The sequence below is a fragment of the Balaenoptera borealis genome (assembly GCF_965194805.1).
Source record: "Balaenoptera borealis genome assembly, chromosome: 18".
NCBI lineage: Eukaryota > Metazoa > Chordata > Mammalia > Artiodactyla > Balaenopteridae > Balaenoptera > Balaenoptera borealis.
This window is the reverse complement of record NC_138877.1, coordinates 25968176-25987467: the sequence shown is the minus strand read 5'-3', so window position 1 is coordinate 25987467 and position 19292 is coordinate 25968176. Positions and strand designations below refer to the sequence as shown.

Below are 19292 nucleotides of genomic sequence, written 5' to 3'. Positions count from 1 at the left end.
ATGAAAAGAAATGAAAACAGCCTAAGAGACCTCTGGGACAACGTTAAACACAACAACGTTCACATTATAGGGGTCCCAGAAGGAGAAGAGAGAGAGAAAGGACCAGAGAAAATATTTGAAGAGATTATAGTCGAAAACTTCCCTAACATGGGAAAGGAAATAGCCACCTAAGTCCAGGAAGTGCAGGGAGTCCCATACAGGATAAACCCAAGGAGAAACATGCCGAGACACATAGTAATCAAACTGGCAAAAATTAAAGACAAAGAAAAATTATTGAAAGCAGCAAGGGAAAAACGACAAATAACATACAAGGGAACTCCCATAAGGTTAACAGCTGATTTCTCAGCAGAAACTCTACAAGTCAGAAGGGAGTGGTATGATATACTTAAAGTGATGAAAGGGAAGAACCTACAACCAAGATTACTCTACCCAGCAAGGATCTCATTCAGATTCGATGGAGAAATCAAAAGCTTTACAGACAAGCAAAAGCTAAGAGAATTCATCACCACCAAACCAGCTCTACAACAAATGCTAAAGGAACTTCTCTAAGTGGGAAACACAAGAGAAGATAAGGACCTACAAAAACAAACCCAAAACAATTAAGAAAATGGTAATAGGAACACACATATCGATAATTACCTTAAACGTGAATGGATTAAATGCTCCAACCAAAAGACACAGACTTGCTGAATGGATACAAAAACAAGACCCATATATATGCTATCTACAAGAGACCCACTTCAGATATAGGGACACATTCAGACTGAAAGTGAGGGGATGGAAAAAGATATTCCATGCAAATGGAAATCAAAGAAAGCTGGAGTAAAAATACTCATATCAGATAAAATAGACTTTAAAATAAAGAATGTTACAAGAGACAAGGAAGGACACTACATAATGATCAAGGGATCAATCCAAGAAGAAAATATAACAATTATAAATATATATGCACCCAACATAGGAGCACCTCAATACATAAGGCAACTGCTAACAGCTATAAAAGAGGAAGTTGACAGTAACACAGTAATAGTAGGGGACTTTAACACCTCACTTACACCAATGGACAGATCATCCAAACAGAAAATTAACAAGGAAACACAAGCTTTAAATGACACAAGAGACCAGATAGATTTAATTGATATTTATAGGACATTCCATCCAAAAACAGCAGATTACACTTTCTTCTCAAGTGCGCACGGAACATTCTCCAGGTTAGATCACATCTTGGGTCACAAATCAAGCCTCAGTAAATTTAAGAAAAGTGTAATCATATCGAGCATCTTTTCTGACCACAACACTATGAGATTAGAAATCAATTACAGGAAAAAAATGTAAAAAACACAAACACATGGAGGCTAAACAAGACGTTACTAAATAACCAAGAGATGACTGAAGAAATCAAAGAGGAAATCAAAAAATACCTAGAGACAAATGATCATGAAAACACGACGATCCAAAACCTATGGGAGGCAGCAAAAGCAGTTCTAAGAGAGAAGTTTATAGCTATACAAGCCTACCTCAAGAAACAAGAAAACTCCCAAATAAACAATCTAACCTTACACCTAAAAGAACTAGAGAAAGAAGAACAAACAAAACCCAAAGTTAGCAGAAGGAAAGAAATCATAAAGATCGGAGCAGAAATAAATGAAATAGAAACAAAGAAAACAATAGCAAAGATCAATAAAACTAAAAGCTGATTCTTTGAGAAGATAAACAAAATTGAGAAACCTTTAGCCAGACTCATCAAGAAAAAGAGGAAGAGTACTCAAATCAATAAAATTAGAAATGAAAAAGGAGAAGTTACAACAGACACCGCAGAAATACAAAGCATCCAAAGAGACTACTACAAGCAACTCTATGACAATAAAATGGACAACCTGGAAGAAATGGACAAATTCTTAGAAAGGTATAACCTTCCAAGACTGAACCAGAAAGAAATAGAAAATATGAACAGACCAATCACAAGTAATGAAATTGAAACTGTGATTAAAAATCTTCCAACAAACAAAAGTCCAGGACCAGATAGCTTCACAGGTGAATTCTATCAAACATTTAGAGAAGAGCTAACACCCATCCTTCTCAAACTCTTCCAAAAAATTGCAGAGGAAGGAACACTTCCAAACTCATTCTATGAGGCCACCATCACCCTGATACCAAAACCAGACAAAGATACTACAAAAAAAGAAAATTACAGACCAATATCACTGATGAATATAGATGCAAAAATCCTCAACAAAATACTAGCAAATAGAATCCAACAACACATTAAAAGGATCCTACACCATGATCAAGTGGGATTTATCCCAGGGATGAAAGGATTCTTCAATATAGGCAAATCAATCAATGTGACACACCATATAAACAAATTGAAGAATAAAAACCATATGATCATCTCAATAGATGCAAAAAAAGCTTTTGACAAAATTCAACAGCCATTTATGATAAAAACTCTCTAGAAAGTGGGCATAAAGGGAACCTACCTCAACATAATAAAGGCCATATACAACAAACCCACAGCAAACATCATTCTCAATGGTGGAAAACTGAAAGCATTTCCTCTAAGACCAGGAACAAGACAAGGATGTCCACTCTCGCCACTATTATTCAACACAGCAATCAGAAGTCCTAGCCACAGCAATCAGAGAAGAAAAAGAAATAAAAGGAATACAAATTGGAAAAGAAGAAGTAAAATTGTCACTGTTTGCAGATGACATGATACTATACATAGAGAATACTAAAGATGCCACCAGAAAGCTACTAGAGCTAATCAATGAATTTGGTAACGTTGCAGGATACAAAATTAATGCACAGAAATCTCTTGCATTCCTATACACTAATGATGAAAAATCTGAAAGAGAAATTAAGGAAACACTCCCATTTACCACTGCAACAAAAAGAATAAAATACCTGGGAATAAACCTACCTAGGGAGACAAAAGACCTGTATGCAGAAAACTATAATACACTGATGAAAGAAATTAAAGATGATACCAACAGATGGAGAGATATACCATGTTCTTGGATTGGAAGAATCAATATTGTGAAAATGACTATACTACCCAAAGCAATGTACAGATTCAATGCAATCCCCATCAAATTACCAATGGCATTTTTTACAGAACTAGGAAAAAAAATCTTAAAATTTGTATGGAGACACAAAAGACCCCGAATAGCCAAAGCAGTCTTGAGGGAAAAAAACGGAGCTGGAGGTATCAGACTCCCTGACTTCAGACTATACCACAAAACTACAGTAATCAAGACAATATGGTACTGGCACAAAAACAGAAATATAGATCAATGGAACAGGATAGAAAGCCCAGAGATAAACCCACGCACCTATGGTCAACTAATCTATGACAAAGGAGGTAAGGATATACAATGGAGAAAAGACAGTCTCTTCAATAAGTGGTGCTGGGAAAACTGGACAGCTACATGTAAAAGAATGAAATTAGAACACTCCCTAACACCATACACAAAAATAAACTCAAAATGGATTAAAGACCTAAATGTAAGTCCAGACACTATAAAACTCCTAGAGGAAAACATAGGAAGAACACTCTTTGACATAAATCACAGCAAGATCTTTTTTGATCCACCTCCTAGAGTCATGGAAATAAAAACAAAAATAAACAAATGGGACCTAATGAAACTTAAAAGCTTTTGCAAAGCAAAGTAAACTACAAACAAGACCAAAAGACAGCCCTCAGAATGGGAGAAAATGTTTGCAAACAAATCAACGGAAAGGATTAATCTCCAAAATATGTAAACAGCTCATGCAGCTCAATATTAAAAAAGCAAACAACCCAATCCAAAAATGGGCAGAAGACCTAAATAGACATTTCTCCAAAGAAGACATACAGATGGCCAAGAAGCACATGAAAAGATGCTCAACATCACTAATTATTAGAGAAATGCAAATCAAAACTACAATGAGGTATCACCTCACACCAGTCAGAATGGCCATCATCAGAAAATCTACAAACAACAAATGCTGGAGAGGGTGTGGAGAAAAGGGAACCCTCTTGCACTGTTGGTGGGAATGTAAATTGATATAGCCACTATGGAGAACAGTATGGAGGTTCCTTAAAAAACTAAAAATAGAATTACCATATGACCCAGCAATCCCACTACTGGGCATATACCCAGAGAAAACCATAATTCAAGAAGACACATGCACCCCAATGTTCATTGCAGCACTATGTACAATAGCCAGGTCATGGAAGCAACCTAAATGCCCACTGACAGACAAATGGATAAAGAAGTTGTGGTACACATATACAATGGAATATTACTCAGCCATGAAAAGGAATGAAATTGGGTCATTTGTAGTGACATGGATGGATCTAGAGACTGTCATACAGAGTGAAGTAAGTCAGAAGGAGAAAAACAAATATCATATATTAATGCATATATATGGAATCTAGAAAAATGGTACAGATGAACCGGTTTGCAGGGCAGAAATAGAGACACAGATGTAGAGAACAAACGTATGGACCCCAAAGGGGGGAAAGCGGTGTGGGCTGGTGGCGGTGGGATGAACTGGGAGATTGGGATTGACATATATACACTAATATGAATAAAATAGATAACTAATAAGAACCTGCTGTATAAAAAATAAATAAAATTAAATTTAAGAAAAGGTTTGCTAAATTGTACCAAAAAAAAAGAATACGAAACCACGGTTTCTGGTGGAATATGATTTTTGTCCTTTGAAATGCTAATGTTTAACACAGAAGGAAAGAAATTTAAAAGAAAGTTACATTGAAATTTTTCTAAGTCATAAATCATTGAAAAGTACGTACGTGTTTTTGTATCTGTCATTTAAAATACATTTTAAGTACTTGGACAATTATCCTGATTGGTCATCCACTTATTTCCATGTTTCTACCGGTAATGAGGTGGACGAGGCAGTGAGTCAGGGGATTTACTATTACTGTGTTCTCTCGTAAATGTAATAAAAACACATTTCCATGTCAAAAGGGCAGATCTTGAAAACATCTCATAGACTGGAATCTCTCTCTCCTTTTTTAGAGGATGAACAGTATTCTTCATTGCTTTCAGCAGTTCACCAAAGGAGAATTAAGTCTCTAAATATAGAGGAGAAAACAAAGGAAGGAGACACACCTAATTTCCCTCTAGTGTAGAAGACTTAGTAGGTTCTAGTGCTAGTTCTTTTATTAACTAGCAAATTTGTGAAAGGGAAAGTTAGACAATTTCTCTGAGTGTTAATTTCTTCCTTTGTGAGATGAAAGGGATAATCTGTAAGGTTCCGGTTTCTTACAGCTGGGGGAGGTCTCTTATGATCACTGAAGTGAGTGGAGCGAAGTACCAGTGGTAGATCTTACATTACCTTAGTGCTCTGGAGTTAAAATAAATAATCAGAATGAAATTATCTATACCTATCAATAGAATAGGTGCCTGATAGACAAAATTGCTTTTTTTTTTTTTTTTAAAGGAGCTCTACATACATCCTAAATTGGCTCTTTGAAGACAACAGAAACAGTTACACATCTGGAAATCTAATCAGAAGTGGAGAATTGCTTAATAAAAATGATGCTTGGTTGATAGGTTGAAATCTAGCCTAAGAAACATGTCTAATATATCCTTTAGTAATCCCACAGAATATCATACAGATGTTAAAAACAAAACCAAACCAAAAACCTTTATCCATTTGGGAAAAAGTAACTTTACTCGACTTCCAATTTTTACTGACAACCCCCAGGGATATTCATGAAAGCTGCTTTGAACTTGCCAACTCATTCTAAGTAACAGTCATGGAAATTACAGGTTGCCTGGTTCCATTTAAAAATAGTACTAGCAGTTTGGTTGGCAGAGTATGGGAAAGACCTTCAGGTACCCCATATAGAATCTATTCTAGAACCACATAACAAGATGCTATTAGCGTTAACAATTGCAACTGAAAGTCACATACGCAGGGTGTTCTGGTGTTGCACAATCAGACTGACTCTGTCAGATCCTTGGTAACACGGGGAGTTGTTTCTAGACTTCCTGTGGGCTCCAGGCTGGCCAATTGAGGTAAACCAAAGCCCCTCATTTATTTTCCACTACTAAGACCTCCCAATAAGTTGTGGGAAAATTTGATGGTTACTAACTCTCTCCCCTTCAGTAAGTTAGTAGTTAGGGGGAAGGGGAATTATAACCGAGTGTATGAACAAGCTTTGGAATTTGAAACATATTCAACATTAATTTGGGGGTAATTCTAAACTACTAACCAGTTAGCAAAAGGCCCTATATTCCATTGCTGAAATCTGTCATTCAACTCCAACCAGACTTAAGTTGTTATACCCGATTTGATTGAAACAACAATGGCATTTTCCATAGTTTTAAGATCCTGTCACTTGTATTGTTTAAGTTTGTTAAAGTCCTAGCTGGAATGATGTCTGGATTTTATTTTAAAGGGGAAGTGGATGAACTTAAGACTTATAAATAGCACTACTTTTTATCATGTCACTCATGAACATGTTTTTTAAAACAATGAAGTATTTCAATTCATATGTTGTGATGTTTCTTAATCCCTTGTGGAAGAATTAATAAAGATCTGGAAGAAAAACTTTTAACTAAAAAAAAAGGTGACTTTCAAAATTATGACTCAGGTCAAATTATAGCACTTAGCCAAGTTACAGAAAGGAAAAAGAAGTTTTTTTTAAGTACGCATACATTTCATAACACGGTGCATATGGACACCAAAGTTGAGTTATAGAGTCTGAAAGACATACAAGAGATTTGTCTAAGATTGTTCCATAGAGGTGAGCTGGGGTTTTAAGTAGTATGTTGTGGCAAACTTCTGCCTGCTCTGAACATTTGCCAATACTATTTCTGGAGTATGAAAGAAACACATGAAAAAGATTTGGATCTTTCTAGGGGCATTATGCAAAAGTTGTTGATATACCTATTATCAACAATTCTGAAAACATTTCCTTACCACAAGAACTACTAATTTTCATGGGAATAATGGAACCCTTCTGGGTAGTTCCACCGACACTCAAAATTTCACCAATTACTACCATCTTTGAGAAGAAAAAGAACAACTCCAATTTTAGCAGGCCTCACTCATTAAAAGTTGGTAAAAATTAAGTTGGACTATCCAACTGAGTTTACTGGAACCTTTAATAGAATAACCCTGACAAACATTTCCACCTTTGGTTCTTACCCCTTCCTCTTACTCTCCAGCTAATGTATGCCTTAGTTACCTCAAATTGCTACTTGCTGTTCCTGAACATGCTATGCATTTTCATGCTTCCATGAGGTTATTACTTCAGCCCAGAATTCCTTTCTGCTATTGTCTCTTTGATGAAATGCTTCTCATTTTTAAGGCCCAATTCAAATGTTACTTCCCCTTGCATCCCTCTCCCATATTTCTTTCTGGGCAGAATGAATCTCTTGCTCTTCTGGGTTTCCATGGAAATTTGTACATATGGAACTCTTAGAAACTCTTAAGATAGAGTTCTGTAGAATTTGCAATTTTCAAATTTAAGACCTGATAGAGAATAACAGTTTTAGAGAGCATGGTCAGAAGTGAATCTATGAAATCCCTTGTAAATATTTATACTTACTAAAATAAAAAGTCAACACACTACATAGAGAAAACAGAAATGCCACTTTAAACACTTTAAATTAGTAATAATGGGTACTACTATCCCCAACTACCCTCCCTTGTTTGCTAGAAACTTCTGAATTTCCCTTCCCTACAGTCGCACATGTTTCTGGTAAATAAATTTTGCTTTGCTGCAAATGATATGGACGCGAGTATGTACATGTGCTTTTCCTTTCATTGGCTGGCTCTGCATTTAGACATTATGGTTTTCACTTTATAACTTAGACTGTGCACCTCTGCCACCAAGGTCCTGCTGTGGTCACAGAAATAAAGATTCATTTGGATATAGGATGGAAGAAGATTTAGGGAGACTTGTTATTCTTGGCTAACACTTCTCAAATTGCTCCCCAATATCCAGCTTGACACTGTGCAGTGTCAGTGCTGGTGTCCAGGGTCACTCCGTGCTAAAGCAGATGTTGTCACCTTGCTCCACACATCTCCGGCTTTCTTCTTCTTCACAGAAGTTGTGAAACTACAGTTCTGGGGCTTGGGTTTCCTTTCCCTCATCTCTCTTCAAATTTCACTGCAAAAACTTCTCTTTTTCTGTCATCTGCTTTACCAACTACATCTCAGTATTTTCCAATCTTAAATTCTTTCCTTTTCTAATTATTCACATCAATAATGACTGGGACTGAAACTTTCCCAGTTGGAAATTTTCCCAGAAAACAAACAAACAAACAAAAGTTGTTTGAGTCCTGTTATTTCCCACAAAAAGGACTCATAGGATGAGAAACCCGACTGCAAATGTATCACTTTGAACATAACATTGCGTAATAAGGTTGGGAGCTTACATGTTTTCCGAAGCTTGTTAATTCATTGAAGGTAAGGCTTACATCTTACTCACTTGTATCTCTGGCACTCAGAATCCATCGATTCTGCTATGGAAACCTCTCTCACCGGTGTCCCTCTTTTTCATTCCCACTGCCACAATGTAAACTCTCACTGTTCATCACTGGGATTACTGCAGTTGCTTCCCAGCAGGTAGGTCTTCCTGCCTTCAGTTTCACTGCCTTTCAGTTTCTTATCTTTAGAAAACTTAAAGGGGTCTTCCTAAATTATGAATCAGACCATGCTACTTTCTGGCTTCAAATTCTTCTATGGTTCCCCCGACTCTTCTCTCCCTTTTAGTCTCACCACATAGCATGCCCTCACTTAATCTTTAGTTTTAGTCACCAAAATACTTGCATTTTCCAAAAGGCACCATGCCCTCTTAAAACTGTCTCTGCTTGAAGCGCTTTCTTCTCCTTTATTTGCCTGGAGAACGCCTAGTCATCCTGTAAAGATTCAGCTGGGTTACTCTCCCCCAGGGCAGAAGGCAGCAACCCCACCTCTTCGCTTGCTCTTGTGTGGCTCTCACAGAACACAAGTCACTCTTTACTTCAGTGCTTCCCCAATTATTATGACCTCCTTGAAGGCAGGTACTGAGCCTTCTTCACCTTTATATTTCTAACTCCCTACTTAGTGTTTACCACATAAATGTTCAATAGTGTTTGTTAAATGAATGAATACTTGGTTACGTTACAACTGACAACATCTTCACCTACTTGCTTCTCATCTTGATGGCAAGTTGCAAACCACCATGGCAGATCTTCCTCACTGCATCCTGACTACATGACTCTCAACAAACAATGCAATCTACTTTGCAAGTGTATTTGGAAGAGTTACCTATTGGTCGGGATTGGGGATTTCTATTCAGCCAGGTGACAGATATCACTTACAAATGCCTAAAGGACCAAAGATAATTCTGTGAGACTGCTGAAGATGAGTATGGAAGAAGATTCATAGATCCTGACAATTTCTATGTAGATCGGTTATATTTTTAAAATTTTTCTCTGCATCCCCATAAAGGAGCTGAAAGCAAATAAAATGGCTGTGAAGCTACTTCATAATATACCAAGAGAATAAAGGGCGAGGACTGTGAAACTATAAAGCCCAATACCACCCTTCTGCTTATAATAGTGTCATTACGTAAATCTTACTGTTTTTGAAAACTAAGAGCTCTTTCACGAAGTGCAAGCAAATCATGATGCAGAGTGGAATTGCATACCTTAGAACTTCATGATCAATATAATGAACCCATCTGTAAAAACTAGACTTCAAAAAGAAAATTATACCATATAATAGTTTGGAAAATGGAAGGAGAAGCACAAAACTTTAAGAAGTGAGTCTTTTAATTTAATGGGATAAATAGTAAACTGATAATCATTCTTATATTGAAAGATAAACCTTATGAAATTACTCCTAAGGGAGGTGCTGGTTGGGGGTGTTTTTGATGTCTCTGGTACTTGGAAGACGCTGTAGTTGGTCTTGGTCAGAGAAGAAGCAGCTGCTGTTGATGTTCCAATTACACAGGATAAGTCTTAATGTAGAAAACTGATTCTAGACAGATACCCTTTTAAGACACATTCAATATAGATGAAGCTATTCTGTCTGCAAATGCGCACACCTGGCACTACTCTAAAGAGAAAGATCAATACTAAACATGATCATGTAACACACACTGCAATGAAATATCAACACCTCTTACAACAGGAAAGCATGACCTTAGCTACCCTCATTGGGAGTTCTGTTAAAACATGCTGTGAGACTGGCTGATAAAGTAATGAATGGTTGCTGATATAAGGGAGAAGAGTGACAGCTTGTTCAGCTATCCAATTCATCTAGGGGCAGTGAACCATAGAATCTATGAGCCTGAAGGACATTAAAAGCTATTTAATCCGGTATTCTAAGTTTGAATCACTTGAGTACCTCCCCAACAAGATTCGTCCTGATCTGTCTGAACCCGGACTACAAGAAGGTATACCCTACCTTTCCCCTGGGGAATCCATTCCACCTTTGAACACAGGAGCTATTGGCCCCACGATGGAGGCCAACTCTAATTTGTAATGACTTAGAAGCAACTCACAGATGCACAGGAAATGCACAGTGATTTATAATTATTCTGCCAAAGCTAACTATATAATGAGTGTGATTTTGAGGATGGTAGTTCTAAGTAAAGGATTCTATATAGAATAAACTGAAAAAAGAAAAGAATCGTTCTACTCATTTTGAAGAATTTGTGAATGTCACCTATTTTGATTTTTCAAAAATCAAATCCTTATTGTAGGAGAAAAGATATAAGCAAATTTGCTTGCATCATATAAAAAAGATGTTTTTATTTACTTCTGTAATCCATGACAAATGGCATTAATTTAAAGGACACTGTGATTAAAACGATGGTCCTAGTCACTAACATAAAAGTTAAATGTGTATTTTGCATGATATATGTCCCAAAAGGGTAGGAAATGAAATTTGGAAAACAACTCTGAAGTTTCTTTAGAAACATTATCTTTAAAATCTTGCAATCCAGTGTTGATTACATTGCTTTTCTCATGCAAGAATGTGGAGACTGCATGGTGAGTGAACAAAAAGGCTCTGGAACAGACAGATCTGTGTTTGAATCTCCCATCCTGCCATTTATTAGTTGTATAATTTGTTAAGTTACTTAGAGTCTCTTGAGCCTCAGTTTCTTCATCTGTAACACATACACACACACGCTCTTACACCTACTAGATAATAAAATAGGAAGGAATTACTTGCTCAATAGAAAAAACAGAATTGTTGTAGAGATTGACTTAGTATTTGTGAAGTGCTTAGAACCCTTAGTAAGCATTTGATAAATACCAAAATTTTAATTTTTGCTGCCTTAAAAATGTGTTGTCTTCCCTCCCTTGATACGTTTATGTTGATGTCTACCAACGCATAAAACTTACTTATATTGTATTGAACTGCCATAGCAATGTCCGGTTAACTTGATTTCTCATTTGTCATTGGTAAGGGTGCCAATGTTACACCCTTAGAGTAGGCATTGCAGAGCGGCGTAAGCTCTGCTGTCCTGGAGGCAAAGGTCCCACAAAATAGCAATTTCAGAATAGACCTTTACTTTAACATTTTAATTTTATTTAAATAAGAAAACAGAATGAAAAATTCCAGGGCCCAGAGAGTCTATGGACATTTAAAAAATAAAATATAAAAACTAATACACATTTTAGAATAGAAAGTGAGGCCCCCTTTCCCCTTTCCAGAGCCTCTCCCAAAGACAACTACTATCAACAGCTACCACTGTGTTTTTAAATTATTTAAAATGCGAACCTATTAGAGAAATTTAATAAAAATATTGGCTAATATGGTCTTAGACCACATAAAGTTACCTTATTTTGCCGGAAGAATGAAGTTAAAAAAATTTTAATAAAGCATTTGAAAGCAGAGAGAGAATACAGATATCAAGAGGACATTGGAGGAGTAATTACAAGACTCGATAGGGCTTCTTCACCAGCTATGGGACACTTTAAAAGAGCAGTCACATGTAACAGTCATTTTTAGATGTACAGTCTGTCTAGCAACAGCATTTCTATGAGTCTGTAAAGGATAATGACATTGAAACATATGCATAAAGACACAAAGTGTTGATATTAATGTGTTTATTCCTTACTTTGTGTTGAAATGCCTGAGAAATGCCTGGCATAAAGCACCTTAGATGCTTTATGATCTGTTCATTACGTTAGAATAAATATGCTTTATGATCTGTTCATTACGTTAGAATAAATATCTTAAGTCTAAAAACTCAACTAACAAGAGGGAAGGAGAAAAAAGTGGGGTAATGGGAGGAATGTCATACATACTTGAATCTAAACCATTATAGATATATTTCTTTTCAACAAAGAAGATTGAGAATGAAGTGTTTACAAAAGGATCTCCTTTCAGGGACATGTCTCTCCTATTAAGAAGAAAAACTCAGAAAAGAAAAACTAGAAAGAAATATTTCTCAGTTGAAATAACACATAGAATCCTAGGAAAAGATCTAGAAGGATTAAACAATGGTTGTCTCTGGATGGTGGAATTATTAGTGTTTTAATTTTTTTTGCTAATTTATTTAAAAAATAAATGGGATATCACTCTTCATTTAGTAAATATGCATCATAGAGAAATCCTACATATAAAAGCCTTTAAATTTCCTCAAATTTTTTATTCTACTTGACTTACACAAATAAATGTTTGGTAGATTGTAGTACTTTGCCAGTGACAAACAGGCAATAAATGCTTTGGGGAAAAAAAAAAAAAGAAACTGGCTTAAGAATAAACTAAGCAGGGCTTCCCTGGTAGCGCAGTGGTTGAGAATCTGCCTGCCAATGCAGGGGACACGGGTTCGAGCCCTGGTCTGGGAAGATCCCACATACCGCGGAGCAACTACGCCCGTGAGCCACAACTACTGAGCCTGCGCGTCTGGAGCTGGTGCTCCGCAACAGGAGAGGCCGCGATAGTGAAGAGGCCCGCGCACCGCGATGAAGAGTGGCCCCCGCTCGCCGCAACTAGAGAAAGCCCTCGCACAGAAACGAAGACCCAACACAGCCAAAAATAAATAAATTAAAATAAATTTTAAAAAAATGTACAGAGACCTATGGGATAGGTAGCATCACTGCACTATTTAGGAGAATAAAAGGGAAAGTGACAGGATCTCTCTTAGGAATTTCACTAAAGAGTACTAACGGGACATCACCAAACAGCCAAAGTATATTCTGACTTCAGCTGAGGAGGAAGGTGCTGTAGAAGACACATGAAAACTTCCCTCTTCTACAACATCTGTCTTACATCTCTTTTTACTTATATGCAGTGGATGGTCAACTACTTCTCCATCCCTATCTTGTCTGTGAATGTGACCATCTTATTCTGGATTCAATGTAATTTTGCTCCTATCGAATAAAGGCTGGATTAGAGAACAAGAAAATTGACAGCAACAATTTTTCATTCAGGGCAAAAGGATATTAATAGCAATTAAAACATTTGGTCTGTCTTCCTTAGGGACAGAAATCCAATGTGGATCTTCTTCAGTAACATAGTATCTCCAGAGATGGGCAGGAGCACCCTCAAAGAACGGATGTAGCAAAAGGTCTAGTGAAGTAAAAGGTTTAGCAAAAGGTATGGAAAAGTCAAAGCAAATCATAAGACTGCATGAGGACAACTTTAAATCTTCGGAGGGCTATGTGATTACTATTAACTGTGCTACTCTAGGGGGGAAACAGAAAGTGTTAGTATCACTTCTTTTTAATTTGTTTTTGTTTTTGCAGATGAAACAAAATTAAGATTATATTAAAATACAAAGGATGTCAGAATAGGAATGAACCTTATTAACCTTATAAAGATGAAAATATATTCTGGTCTCACTAGGACAGTCTTATCTTACATCTCTTTTTACAGAGTTATTATTAATAGTGCCCTTTCATTCTAAAAAATGTATTAATTAGGTGAAAAGGTATATGGTTATGCTATCTAGAATAAAATGCTCTCAATTTTACAAACAGGGTAAAATCTGTTTCTTCATGTCTGACCCAGACATACAGGTTGAACATGTGACTAACTGCTGAATTCCCAGGACATTGCTTTGTTCACTTTACCATGCTACCCTCTCAAAGTACAAGGCTGATAATTTGATAGAAATAAAACATATGGAGCCTGTGGATTTCACTAAAGGGTAATAAAACATCACTACTTTTGAGCTGCTCAAGTCATTGCAATTTACAGGTGAGGAAAAAATGCTTTGAATGTGCAAATCGTAGTCTACTATTATCTCCACCCTGAAGGAAAACTCACACATCCCCCACATGGGCTATAAGTCTATTTTTAGCTATACACAGTGGGTGGACAACTAGTTCTTTCCATCCTGGTCTTAGGCATGACCATCTTGTTTCCAGGCTCAATGTACTTTTGCTTCCACTCTTAAGTAAGTACTAGAGCTGGAATTAACTTGCCATGGCAACAATGAACAAGCCATGGCAAGAATTTTTCAGTTTAGAACTGGAGACAGTAATGAATAAGTTAAATCATTTTATCTGTCTTCCTTAAAACTTAAATTGCCAACAAGTTTCTTTTGATTGATCTTACCAACTAATATGTATTTGAATTTATATTTCAAGTTGTACAAGAGTACAAAAAAAAATATTTTAAAATCACGACCCTGGTTTCCATGAAGTTAGAACTCTATATAAATTTGTTAATGGTAATGAAAATCATCTTATTTCCAATTGAAACTAAAGATATAATTTATAAAAAGGAAGTAAAAAACATGAGTACTAATAGAAGTTTGCATATTAAAGACATTTCTTGAACTCTCTAATATAGAAGATAAGCCATACCCATTAAATCACCAAACTAGTTTCAAAATGCCCATAAATACTGGTAATCAATCAGTAAAATAGTATTTTACAGAAAAGTGTATATATTAGCAACTGACACCAAATCACTCTTCTCAAAAAGAAAATTTACTAACTTATTAATAATATAAACCAATTCACTGATAATTTCTAACATAACTCCATCTTGCTCCTTTACCAATAAAGGGAAATATTTGTTTCACTTTAAGAAATCCTTGAAGAAATTGTTAAAGCTTTAACAATTTATTTTTATTGGCATATATTCTAACAAGTTTTATAATAACTTAAAAGAATAAATAATGATGTAAACACTTAGAATATATATGTGTGTGTGTATATATACACACACATATACATATATAGCTGGATTAATCATTAATTTATATTTGACAAATTTTTTCTAAGAAAGGTAGAGAGTTCCTCCTATATGAGATGACAGTTATATATAATTTAAAGGTAATTTTTGTCCCTTGGGAATTTATGATAATTGACTTTCTTATAGACAAAAATAGCATTAGATGCATTATCAATAAGTTATGCGTATTTAAAACTGTTTTCTAGTGAATTTGCACTGACTTAATTACCCTACTAATAAATACTGTCAATTATCTTGCTGGTCAACAACATCATATTTGCAAGATTCTTTGTTAAGCATGTAGCCTGTTATTACAAAATAAAAGGCAGGCAACTAGCCCACATGAAACAAAACTCACTTGTTTTCCCTGCCTCTTTCATCTGTCAAGCTGAAATAAGTAACCCCAAAATTTCAAGTTAATATGATTATAAATTTAGAAAACTATCATAACAGAATAATATATGGTGACATAAATAAGAACATCTTAACTAAATACATACTATCTCTTCATGTAGCTTTCATGTTTGTACAATGATTTTGGACTAGATTAGGAAAAAATGAGAGTCATAGGAATTCAACAAAAGGACAGAGGCTGTTAAAGAAACAAATATTTCCCTTTATTTGATTACATTACATCTACTCATGGGACATTCGAAATAACTGAAGTTCTCAATTTACAGACCTATAAATAATGCTATTTAACTGAAATCCAGCCAGCAAATAGCAACATATAACTGAAGCGTTTACTCATGGAAAGTAATTTCCGCACCAACTCAGTTTAGTAGAGTATGACAGTAGATTCAGAATAATCAGCATTTGAGAACCAGAACAGTAACACTCAAGAGTACTTTATCAGTAGTGAGTTTGCCTTACTCCTTTGCCAGCTGCACACTGGTAGGTTTTGCTCCAATAGGTATCCCGTATTTGTGCAAAGTGTTAATCAAAATCTCCCGCATGTCGTTGTTGTAGGAATCAAAGTCAAACACATTCCTAACCACGCTGGAGAGACCTTCAGTGGGAAATTTCTGTATTCAAAAAAAAAAAAAAAATTCCCTTATTACCATGTGATAAAATACACGGTATTATAAAGATTTCCCAAACTGACAGAACAATAAAGATCAAGTGAACTTTACCAGACCTTTCTTTACTAGCCTTGTCAGATAACCAGATAGGAGGAATATTTTTCTCTTTGAAGGTTTGCTCTGATGACTTAATATTTTTCTTTTTAAATAAATATCAGAATTTGAGGGGGAACAGTTCTTTCTCTCAAATGTTAAATCGGTACTCAGATCCTGGTGTTCGGTGATTTCCACCACTTTCTGAAATCTCCTGCTTTTAAAATGAGTACTGGATTGACCAAACTTAAAATGCTATTTAAATAAAGCAGAGTGTTGAATATCTACACAGAAGTATTTAGAGAAGTCACAAGTCTATACCTAAATGAAAGAAAAAGATAAAGGAACAAGAAAAGAAGGGAAGAAGAATGTAAAAAGTACAGAGAATAGAGAAATAGAGAAGAAAACAAGTACTACTAACAGCTAACTTCACACTGGTAGGGTCGTCTGGGTCCTTTATTGCCTCTGTCTTGATTTTCTTTAGGCGCTGGGATCTGAGCTGGATTTATCATGGTTTTACAGGCAGAACAAAGCTTTCTATTTTCCTTTCTAGGTTTTCCTTGGAGGGTGGGGATGGAGCAGAGGTCAAGAGCCATTAGGTTGTGACTGTTAGCTTGGAAACCATTATTTGCTATAAAAGCAGAATCTACATGGGCTTTTTGTCTTCTTTACCAAGGTGGACTACGCATCACAAATGGCTCTAAGGAATTCCATTCTCCTGCCCGCTTACTCCAGCTTATAAAATTTTCTCACAGTATTTACAGGTATGTAATCAATACTGTTAGTTCCCAATCTGTTTTTTTTTTAAATAAATAAATTTATTTATTTATTTATTTTTGGCTGTGTTGGGTCTTCGTTTCTGTGCAAGGGCTTTCTCTAGTTGCGCGAGCGGGGACCACTCTTCATCGCGGTGCGCGGGCCTCTCACTGTCGCGGCCTCTCGTTGCGGAACACAGGCTCCAGACGCGCAGGCTGAGTAGTTTGTGGCTCACGGGCCCAGTTGCTCCGCGGCATGTGGGATCTTCCCAGACCAGGGCTCGAACCTGTGTCCCCTGCATCCGCAGGCAGACTCTCAACCACTGCGCCACCAGGGAAGCCCCCCAGTCTGTTTTTTATCTCCAAGTCTTTTTTTTCAAAATGAAAATATTTTTCACTCAGATACCATATGCTTGTTGTATAAAGTCAAACAGGAGTAAAGTTTCCCTACTGTCTCACTCTCCTGTCTTCCCACGCCCCCCCAAAAAAACCTCCACCAAATTTCCTAGCTCCTTGGTAATGGCCATGGCACAGAACCTTGCCAAAGTCAATTCAAAGGTTAAACAGAAAATGTTCATTTAGATTATAGACATTTCATATTACATCACTTAAATCAGAATTATAGAGAAATGGAAAGACTTTGTATAAATTAGGCAGTCTAAAAAAACAAGATTGATGGCTTCTTTTAAACTTTTAGCGTAGGCATGTGCCATACCTGTAAATGCTTGACTATGTTGACAACTTCTCTGGTAGAATAAGGATAGTTAATAATGCCCTGGTCAGCTAAACTCCTCAGCTCTCCAAAGGCAGCCACGAGCTTCTGAAGGATGGGCTCGGGCACATTGGGGCCATACTGCCTGAGCATCTTGAGCTCCGAGTGGGGTTTGGGATTATCAACTGCATGGCAGCTGAAAATATCACCTACAAGAGAAAAAAGACTCACATTCAGCATGCAACTAATCCATTATAATGCCATAGGAAATACAGAATGGTCGTTAAAAGAGCCATGGGTTGCTCACCAAAGCACTTCTATTTTTAAATGTGTAAAACTGCACAGAAAGCCTGTCCAAAAATAGGTATAGAGAAAAAGGCAAATAACTAAAGCAAAAGAAAATGAAACTGACTGATGTGTGGTTTATTCTACATAGATTTATTTTTGTTAAAAATTGTATAATACTTGAATACAATTTCACTGGGAGATATTCAAATACAAAGAGCAAAAAAGAGAAGTCCTCTCGTGTCTCTGCTAATCCCACTCCTTCCCCGATAGGCACCCAGTGTAAATAGTTCAGTGTCTTCATTTTTCCATACATATTAGTATTTTTTAAAATGCATACATACAAACATAGATAGTTTTGATAATTTATTCTTTTTCCATTAATTGGAAAATACTCCTCATATGGTTCTGAGACTGCATTTTTAACTTTAACACATGATGAATATCTTCAGAAATTATACACATATATGCATGTCTCTTCATGTATACTAAAAAAGGGGGAATTAGTATCATCACGCTCTAAACAATTTATATCTTGTGCAGATTGCTAGAATATACTTTAGAAGTAGGTTTTGGAAAAGTAAACCTGCAGAGACAATGTCTAAATTAAAATCAAGAAAAAGGAATGCAGAAACACAAAATATTTCATCCGTAATTTAGAAAACTGAGAACATACTAGAAAATATAATCTATGCTCGAGAGAAATGAATTTCTCATATAAAAGTTCACATAATTCTGATTCATACTCCAAAGGACAAGGGGCCAAAGGAAGTTAAAGTAAATAGATTTGCATTATTCGGTATGTTCATTTTAGAAAGAAAGGATATTTAGAACTTACTTTGACTTAGAAACCACTCAAATCATTATTTTATTGTTGTCATATATTCATGAAAGCAACTGAATAAAATGCAACCATGACAACTTCATGCTTGTATCTCATAAGCTAAACCCATTCAAATACAAAAGTGAACAGCTTTTGTCTTTTTTGCTGAAAATCAAATGTAACACTAATATAAAACTATATTTGAACCCTTATTCATTCATTCATCAAATAAGCATTAAATGCCTTCTTTGTGCCAAGTAATACTCTACGTACTTTATATAACTCAGAGATCAAAAACACAAAAACCTCTGTCCTCATGGAGTCTATATTCTGGCATGGGGAGACAATAAACAATAATTACAAATGTTAGAAACTGTATGTTTCAAGGAAAAAAGAAAAAGCACACTTATAGGACATCAGAAATGGTGATGGTGGGGGAAGTCAGT

General features: G+C 36.0%; 1 protein-coding gene across 3 annotated transcripts in view; it reads right to left on the bottom strand.

The window, feature by feature from the left end:
* VWA8 (von Willebrand factor A domain containing 8) overlaps nucleotides 1–19292 on the bottom strand; it is a 364407-nt gene that overhangs the window by 139519 nt on the left and 205596 nt on the right. For all 3 annotated transcript variants that reach the window (XM_082365255.1, XM_082365257.1, XM_082365256.1), the window contains 2 exons: nucleotides 17742–17947; nucleotides 16030–16181 (listed from right to left, as the gene is read on the bottom strand). In XM_082365255.1, the coding sequence (XP_082221381.1) occupies nucleotides 16030–16181; nucleotides 17742–17947 (358 nt within the window). The remainder of the gene's footprint in view (nucleotides 1–16029; nucleotides 16182–17741; nucleotides 17948–19292) is intronic.